General features: G+C 29.7%; 1 protein-coding gene across 3 annotated transcripts in view; it reads right to left on the minus strand.

The window, feature by feature from the left end:
- The window catches only part of LOC119603716 (carcinine transporter-like), a 26,310-nt gene extending 15,971 nt beyond the window's left edge, over positions 1 to 10,339 (minus strand). Inside the window, exons 1-3 of one of the 3 annotated variants that reach the window (XM_037955863.1) lie at positions 9,680 to 10,339; positions 2,543 to 2,971; positions 602 to 714 (exon numbers count right to left, since the gene is read on the minus strand). In XM_037955863.1, coding sequence (XP_037811791.1) covers positions 602 to 714; positions 2,543 to 2,823 — 394 coding nt within the window. In that variant the 5' untranslated portion in view covers positions 2,824 to 2,971; positions 9,680 to 10,339. Of the gene's footprint in view, positions 1 to 601; positions 715 to 2,542; positions 2,972 to 5,668; positions 5,993 to 9,679 lie in introns of those variants that run through there. The other 2 variants (XM_037955864.1, XM_037955862.1) reach the window with 2 other exon arrangements.

Below are 10,339 nucleotides of genomic sequence, written 5' to 3' on the forward strand. Positions count from 1 at the left end.
TTACAATCAATAAGCAACAGCTAGTGCATCGCAATAATTAACTGTCTATACTTGCTGGCAATCAATCAAAAGCAAAAAAAAAACATTTTTTGTTAACTCGCTCTCTCTTCTAACAGGTTTAAAAATTTCCATTAGTTGCGAGAAAAACAGGTCACATGGATCACTGTATATTGACTACATTTGTACATGAGTTTTAATAAATCAATTTTATCAAACAAAAAGCACTAAATAAACCAAAAAATAACGAGAAAGCAAAAAGAAGAAAAAAATATAGGAAAGGAAGTAAAAATAATAACACAGTCAAATATTACACTCCCATAAGCATATACACATACGAACAAATGTATAAGGATATATTGGATACACTACAAAGCCAAATTCCATATTCATAAATGAAAAAGTTAAAAAAAGCCAAAAATAAAAAAGAAAACTACACATATGTACATATGCAGACAGAATTATATTATATAGGGATTTTGAATATACATACATATATATTTTATACATTTGTATAAATAAAAAAAGTTATGTAGGAATAAATATTTCAATACGTAAATATGTATGTTTGTATTTTTGTATGAATATGAAAATAAAAACTAACCTGTTACATTTGCTGATGTTGAATTCCAATTCTCCCAATCATCAATTTCTGTAAAATTCGCATCATACATTTGACAGCTGCTATATTTTTCTGTACCTCGATTGTCCTTGGTTCTATATGGAAGGATAACAAATAGAAAAAATATAGAAAAAAGAGATATATTATATTTATCAATATGTATGATATAGAGAGTAAAGCAATAAGTACAATATTCATATCCTTTTCACATACCGACACACACACGCACACAGCCTCTCTCAACATACACACAAATGCAGACAGTTGTGTGATGATGACATTTATATGAAATGCAAATTTGAAAAATGAAATTTTAAACACCATTCTTGACAATTTATTACACAACTATGTATGTATGTATGTATGTAGGAATGTCTGTCTGTGTATGTGCAAATGTATTTGTATGTGTTTTTGTACAGTTGTATGTGTTTTTGTGTATATTGAGTATACTATTTATAGCTTTACTGTTAGGCGTAAAAATTATAGCGGTGGCAGATATTGCAAAAATTATCATCTTCACTTTTTATGCTAATGCATATTCCGATATCTAAAATTTACTGAATTTAGCTCTGCACAGAGGGAAAAAGAAATATACACGCCTGGTACCAAATTGACACTAAACTGTTTATCATTTTTCAATACCATCCGTTGTGATAGTATATACATATGAGCGTACGACAACACTATGTAATGTTGATAACATTGCAACAATTCGTTGTCGAAATCTAAATTTTGTACACATCCGTTGTCTAAATGCTAATAAACGTGGTAAGCTCACTATTGACCAACAATCCGTTGCCAATAGTGAGCTTACCACGTTTATTAACATTTAGACAACGGATGTGTATATAAAATTTAGATTTCGACAACGAATTATTGCAATGTTGACAACGTTGCATTGTCAACATTATATAGTGTTTGACAATATATGTTATTGAAAAATTATAAACTCTTTGGTGTCAATTTGGTACCAGCCGTGTATATTTCCTTTTCCATCTGTGAGTAGTTCTATTTTAAAACGAAACACACTGTCCGTTCCTCTAAATGCGAACGAATTATAAATTGAAACATTTTTATATCTCTCTACACTTTCTGTAATTAGCGAACCACCCAGCTGGCACTTTTTGAAATTTTTGATCACATAACTTGCTATTTTAAATACACAACTGTAAACACCGCACTTATACATTAGAGTGTCCCTGTGGTATCCTTTTTTGTAGGAATATCTCTTAAACGATGCGTATGTACTGAATACGAGAATAGGGTCTTCAGCAGGCTAAGGAGTGATTATAACTCTTTCAATTACAATTACATTTGAAGTAATTAATATTGAAGCTTTACCAATTGCATTTACTTGTAATTGACGTTTTTTAATTGCAATTATTAATTGAATATTCTTTAGGCTCGAGTTCGAGTTGTTTTTTAATTACAATTATATATAATTGTAATTGAAGAATTTCCCATTACAATTACTTGTAATTGTGATGTTTTTCCTTACAATTACATGCAATCTGTAATTAGTAGAACCTAAATTTCAATTAAAAGTAACTGCTATTGGTAAACTTTAAATACTATTACCAGTAATTGTAACTTCAATGTAATACTTTCGATATAGATCCCAAAATATTCATGAGATTCTTAAAAAAAAACTACTTCTCGGGACACTCTATTGTACATAGTAGCGTAAAATGTCAAAAATTGTCAAAAAATTACAGGAAAAACGTATCAAATATTTATCATTCATATTGCGTTAACATCCATACAAAAATATTATTATGTATTCACATTCATACTCCTCACATGTGTAAATGCCAGCGTTAATATGTATGTATGTACGTAGTATGTGCTTTTCACAAAATTCCGAGGTAAATTCCATCAAGTTACATACTCATGTACATATTACACATGTTAAATACTACTTACGTGGGCAATGTCAATTTTCGCCATTCATTCAGTGTAAAATTTGTATTCTCTCTCCCCGGCACTGTACACCAATGATCCGGTATATTTAAGGCTAAAATTATATTCATATAACACATGGCACCCGCCATTGCCAGACCCATAACGAAAATTATATTATAGATCAATTGAAAGCGGCCATGATTACCGGCCTTTTCAATGATATGCTGGAAGGGATCATCATTTGTACTCGAGTCAACCATTTCAACGGAACCATTTTTACTGCTTAATTTACTGTCTTTCATTTTTGTTCAACTACGTTAGCTGGTGGTGGGATGTTTTCTAATAAATTTTTTTTATATATATATTTTTTTGTTGCAGGTAACTTGTATGCTTCTGAGACCAATCAATTTCAAATGCTGATGAAATTTTTTGAGATTTCTATGTTGTAGCCTGAAATAAATGAAATTTCAAAAATCATTATTTATATATTTATTTATTGTTAACACTTTATTAAGGAATAGTTAGTTTGTTTTTGATTAGCGTCTGATGTATATTTTTTATCAACATAATTTTTGATTATTACTTAGTCTAGGAATACCTTGATTTATGATTCCCAAAAAAAAATCATTGAGGGGTTGGTTGATAAATACGATAAGATTTGTTTATTAATTGCAAATTAATTTGTTGCTTTTGAATTGTTATAGATCAATCTATACTTAAAATTAAAAAAACAAGTACTAGTGGAAAAATAATAAATTTTCAAGAGTGAATGAGATAATCCATTGGATTCTGTGAGAAATAGCTGCTATTATGAGCTCATGATCCCCATGAAATATTTTGGAGGAACTTAATTGGAATTTAATGTTAATGTAATTTTTGCTGGTGTCAAATAGAGTGTAAAATAAATAATTTCGGCAAAAAAAAGATAATTTATCACAACCAAACTGTTACCTTGATGAAAGACCTTTATCTTGGTGTTATTGCAATCCCGGGAAAAAGAGGTGCTACCAGTCCCTCTAGTCTGTCGGGACTATAAACTGGCGATGATCAAATATATGCTCGCCTTTCCTTAGAACGATTTGACATGGGGTCTAACCAGAGAACCACAAAATCTAGTATCACGAGAACCGGTAGCCCGCAGGGCAAAGTTTCGGACTTTGTCTTATCTCAGTTATTGGAGAGGCCTGATGCACGTTAAAGTCTGTAATTCGAGCTGTTGCCGAGACAAGAGATAGTTCGCCGAGGATTGACTATGGGACTAAGCTTTTGAAATGAGCTGGTGTTAAGTGTATATGATACAAGATGGATGTAGAGTATATGGAACTTATCATCCCTTATACCTAGAGTGAGTGTGTCGTATGTTGTTCTCTATGAGTGTGTCGAATGAAAGAAAAGTGTGCTGGGTTGAATGGAAATGAATGAAAGGTATCTTATTCAAGTATACCATTGCATTTTCCTTCCTAGTTCGGGTATGTTCAGGGTTTGCTCTGTTCATACCAGCTTTACCACAGTGTGTTCTCTATGACTCAACAGAGGCCATCGTAAGTTAAGCAATGGTTAGAGATTATATAGATCGAGTACTTGACAAAGTGCTTGTACATGGACCGACAGAAAAATGCACACAAATTGCCACCAGCGTATAAAAAGCACAGTGGGCGGTGGCGAGTCGTCTAATCAGCACACTCTGTGGTTGCAAAAGTACCCCCGTAAAATAAGGCCAAAACGGCTGGTGTTCACCTAAAGCACTACGACTCCTATCTGTCTTTTGGAAAAACAATGCTCTAAACGGAACGAATGAGGGCTGAAATTCCCACATTATTTAAAATTATTTGTTGTTGAAAATATGCAAAATCGGTTCAAACTTGACTTCATAACTAATATGAAGTCCCCTTCTTAATAAGATTATCACGTTCATAACTAACTTAAAAATACAAATAGAGTTACGAAATTTGTCAAGAACAAGGTTTTTGTGGTCTAAAATCCATTAACAATATTTCCTCTTAGAAAAAATCACTTTATTGTAAAATAAATCTTTTAAAAATCAAGCTATTAAAAGAAATTCAACAAAAAATTATTTGATATTATCAGTTAGTAGCTCCTGAAACTCTAAAGATTTCGGTCCTTTATTCACCCAAGATTTCACACAAAGCCTTTTTTCCAAAACCACCCTGACGCTCATATTAATATCGATATATGACAAGGTTTTGATGGTGTATGTATAAAATTCGGCATAATATAAATGTAACACGTTTTCTTAAAAAACTTGTAACAATTATTTCGACAAAAGTTTATGGAGTGCATGATCCATTAAAGTAATCCCAAAATTATTTCCCTGTAAGCAGGATTGGAGTACATGATCCGTTAAGTAGTCTAATGTAATGCAGGCATAGATCATGTTTACTTTTTGATAACAAGATGGTACATACCCTGCATTACATAGGACCATGTTGCGGATCATATACTCCTATAAATTTATCAAGGGATTAGTTTTAGGATTAGACTGGTATAATGCATAGGCGGATTACACCTGAGTAATCCATTGTGATGTAGTCACATAGAACATCACTATGTTAAATGCTGTTTTCATATATTTGGATTACTTTTTGACCAGTCCTAGTCTTTTGAGGAGTACTTTTTTTACGCGTGTGAGGAGTAGTCTCAATTTTTGCAGGGTACATATAAATATACATATTTTAAAATAAATTAAAATTAAAAAAAATTAGTTTTAAGAAAAAATGGGCATTTTTTTAAAGTTAAACTAAAACATAAATATTATGAATTTTTTCAAATACTTGTAATTTGAATAAATATTACAAAATTTTAAATGCAGGATAAACCCATATTATTTATTATAAATATTTATATTTAACACAGTGTTTTTACAAATTAGATATGACATTTTGTCAAAATATTATCTTTATATTTTTTTCGCGAGTCATCACTTACATAGATTAACTTAATTTATTTATATTCTCACTCGTCCACAATTTCCATAAAAACTATACAATTTGGCATAAAATAATTTTTACCAATATTAATAAAAAAGTTGACTAATTGTTAAATTTTTTTTACCAATAATTATTTTGTTTCTATAATTCATGTATTATTTTAGTTTTTTTTTGTTTTTAATAGATAAAAGCAACTCACTCATTCACGTGTTTGGAATTGTTTACACTTTAGACATAATTTGTTGTATTTTGATAAATAAATATTATTTAATAAATACACTCAATTATTTATTATTTAATACAAATACTTTAACTAATATATGATAACGTTGTAAGCGTTAAAATAATTAATTTCTTAAAACAAAATTTTCATTCATTTCCGATTTTCCTCTTTAAATTTGTTCGTAAATTTTTGAATTAATTTTGAATTTTTATGAAATATTTTTTCTCTGATTTGTTCACTTCAACGTTTAAATCTAATCTGTCAGTGGACTCGACTTTTTTCACATTTTTTTGTTTTGCTGTCAACATTTAACGCCGGTAGTTACTGTTGTTGTTGTTGGTGGTGGTGGGGCCAATATTAAGTAGATCGAGTGAGTGATTGTAGGGAAAAGTAGCAACAATTTTAAATAAAAAAAAAGTAGAAAAAAGTGTCTATTTTATTATGAGTACGTATAGTTATTAATAAAGATAAGAACTTGTGTATATTTTCTAATTGTTTAATGATCTGATTATATTTAAACGTAATATGTATAAACGGTTAAATAAAAATAAAACAAAAAAAAAACGAAAGAAAAAAAATAGTAAAAAAAAAGTTTTAAAAAAATTTTATACATCATGGTGAATGCAAATCATAAAACCACTTCACTAACACACATACATATGCGCTCATTTAAAATAAATTATATATTTCGTATGATTTTTATATCAGAGCAAAACGTTTTATATTTGTTTACAATGGGCCATCATAATAGTTTTTATAGGGAAAAAGGTAAATATACCGTTTAAAAGTGTTAAAGATACACTTAAAAAAAGTAATGATGATGCAAGAATTTTATGATATTCAATCATTATTTCATTATGAGTAGTATTTTGGGAATGCTATACATTTTTTATCAAAAGAATACAATTTTAAATTTATTATGCCAGATTTCATATTGTATAAAAATTACTATTTTTGAAAATTCACTTTTTAGTAAAAAAATTTATTACACTAATACATAATATTTTGTATTTTTTGGAAAATCGTTTTGGTCTGTCAAGGTCAGATTTTAAGTAAAAATGCCGACATATTGGTGAAAAATTGGATTTTTAATGAAAAATTGTATTTAAAATGGTAAATCAGTTGTGAAGTGAAAACTCGAAATTTTGGTAAAAAATTGAATTTAGTGAAAAATCGAATTTCTAGTAAGAAATAAAATTTTAAGTGAAAAATCGAAAATCAAACTTTTAATAAAATATCGAATTTTTTAGAGAAAAATCTATTTTTTTCTACAATTTCGACTTATTCCCTCCACCTTCGTGATAAGGGTATAATTCGAAAAGCTTTAAGTTAAAACCTTCCTTAAGGCCTCCGCACCGCCCCCTTTATTTGACTTGCGCTCACATGCTCAGGTGTCAATTTTTGAACATAGTTCCGCCGGTTTATGTACAAGCACTTTGCTCAAGTACTCGAGCTATCTAATATCATTGCTGTCCCTTTGCTAACTTCCAAGATGCAAAAAACATCACTTCCGAATAAAGGTATTGAGCTCAAAATTATGTTATATGCAAGTCTTGATTATTATGCCGAATTCCGTAATGATCGATCGGGCTTTCTTTTGATCCTAGCCCCATATAAATCTCCTCCAGAAAACGACTTCAATATTTACAATTCACTTATAAACACGGGAAATTCAGCATAAATAAATGTTATGTAAACTTGAAACAATCCTACAAATTCTATGCGGATCGGTGCCTATATGACCCTAGCCCCCATATAAAGCCTGTTTTAGAAAATAAGTTTATCATCAACAAATTGCTTAAATATATCGGAAGATCTTATTATATCCTACACCACTTAACTGGGGAGTGTATATTGGGTTTGTGCTGATGTTTGTAACGCACAGAATCATTGGTCATATACCCACCTTAAAGTATACTAATCGGCTTGTAATCATTTTCTGAGTTGATTAAGCCATGTCCGTCCGTCTGTGTGTCCATGTAAACCTTGTTATCAAAGTACAGGTCGCAATTTTTAAGATAATTTGATTAAATTTGACATATTCTATTCTTTTGATCCAAGGTTGAAATCTGTCCATTATTTCACCTAGCCTCCATACGACCGTACCCCCGGTACAATATCGCTGTTCACATCATCGAAATATTAGTTCCAACTGAAGACGTCAATCATCATTAAATATTAGTACCATATAAGAAATATTTAACTAATAATCTTTTTCTTAAGTGTAATCGGTATAAACGGTGTTTTAATGGAATCTTTTTACTAGTTTTTTTACAAGTAGTTCAAGTATTTTTATAATTTTTGAATCTGGAAGCAACAACAAAAGAAAAACAAGTAAGAAATTAAAGTCGGACGGGCCGACCAAATAATAGCCTACACCATTTATAAAAATGAAATAAATTGATTTGTATCTTGCCTCAAATATTCTTAAGCCATTTATTGTTGAATAAAATTGTGGACATTTGAGTCATATTTTGAATGGGTCTTTGTATTGGGGCTAGGGTCAAATGAGGCCCTATCATTATAAAATTCATCAAGGTCATCAACGCTAATATAGAAATTGGTTTTGCAGCTTTTTGTCGAGATACAAGTATATTAAACATAATTATGAACTTAAGAGCCCTATTCGGGGGTTCAGTTGTATGGGGGCTAGGTGAAATAATGGACCGATGTTAACCATTTTCTAAAGGCTTTGTCTCTGGTACAAGAGGAGATCATATACCTTATTTCATTGAATTATATTTAAAATTGCCACCTGTAGTTTAATTACAAGATCAGACGGAGGGACATACGGCTAAACCGACAAAGAAAATGATTCTAAGCCGATTGGTATACTTTAAGGTGGTTATAGGACCAATATTATTGTGCGTTACAAACATCAGCGCAAACTCAATATACCCTACCCACTAAAGTGATGCAGGGTATAACAATAACAATAAAAGTCTGGAGTAAAAACCTATTTTTCTTCAGAAATATTAAAATACATGCAAAATTATATTGTTAAAAGGTTTATTGGAGTCTCCTAGATACGAAAATTTTAATGTAAAGTTTTATCTTAAATATTATATAATATTATATATACTATAATTTATTTGAATAAATTAATACGTACACAAATTTAAAATAGCACAATGTAAATTTTTAATAGAAATGTTTGAAAACGATGACATTTTTTAATCAAAACTAATTAAAGTTTATCTGCTTACGAATATCTGTTTTAAAAAGATATGAAAGCCAACCGATTCGATGACGCTTATACACAAAATCGGCTGAGATAAACGCATCGCTGTCATTTGTAAAGCTTATAATTCGTAAAGATGGAAAAGTTGAAAACCCCTAATTTTACAGATATGAACATGTGTATAAAAAGTTCAAAAAGTCATCTGTTTAAAATTTGAAAAAAAAAATTCAAAAATTCGACATTTCGTCTGAATTATAGATGAAGAAATAGCTATCTGAACTCTTTTGGACAATTTTTGCTAGGACCAATGGGTGCCCTAAAAGTCCAACTTTGCCCCCTCTAAGTCCTGGAGTTCTTAGCCGATAAAGCTGAAAATTTATGTCTGGCCTATTATCCAATAGTACTAACTCTGGTCCATCGAGTTTTTGAGTTGAGTCACTTGATATGAAATTGCCCATATGTTAAAATTTTCATGATTTGCTCAATTTTCATTTTCAAAGTTTTTACTAAAAAAATATGATTTAAAACAATCTGCGTAATAAATTATAAGTATTACACATTTCATTTTTAAGAACATTTGTATGAAATTTAAATTCCAGTCTGTATTTTATCTTATAGACATATAATTACATTCAACTTGAGATTTTCGTTTCTATCTTCTTTTTTCTTTATTAATTTATACAGGTAGATTTGTTATTTAAACATTTACTCGTTTCTATTGTTCTATGTATCTGTTCGAGAGAGAGAGTATATATTCCTACTTGGTATCTATAGTATAACACAAGTATAAACGTACTTGTACTTACTTGTACTAAAAATTCATTGTTCTTAATACATATTATCATGCCTTTCAATTGTAATTTAATTGTGTGTGTTCGAGGTGGCTGGGTTGTAATTTAATTAACTGATTTGTGTTTTTTATTTTATTTAATTTATTTTTTACTTTTATTTCAAGAGTTGGAGATAAATACAGATACTTAGATGATTTTAATTAAGGAGAGCAAGTGAGATGGATAATAGACCAAATAAACACTTAAACTGAAAACATCTAAACAATCCTTCAACTGATTACAATTTTTTTATTTTTAACATTATCACTAGCACTATACAATTGTTGTGGGTTCCGTATCATTTTTTGTTTGTTGTTGTTGTGGTGGTTTTATATTCAAATATATGATGAATTTGTTTAGATAAAACACAATAAAGTGATAAATTCACACTTAACGCTATACAAATGATCGAAATAAACTTAACTGCTATAAAATGATTTGTATTTAGAAATATTTTGACATTTCATTTTATTAAGGAATAATGGAATATTTTTTTATATTTCTTTGACTTTTTATGTTTATAACTTTTAGTGGATCATTTGATTTATGTTGGGGATTTAGAGGATTTTTTTTTATTATTATTTTTGCTTGTTTTCTCTGATCGCCGACTAACGCTTCAAATACCGAGATTAAACT

The sequence above is a fragment of the Lucilia sericata genome, unplaced genomic scaffold (assembly GCF_015586225.1).
Source record: "Lucilia sericata isolate MDLA Ls3-8-SP2 unplaced genomic scaffold, ASM1558622v1 Contig000331F_arrow, whole genome shotgun sequence".
Classification (NCBI taxonomy): Eukaryota; Metazoa; Arthropoda; class Insecta; order Diptera; family Calliphoridae; genus Lucilia; species Lucilia sericata.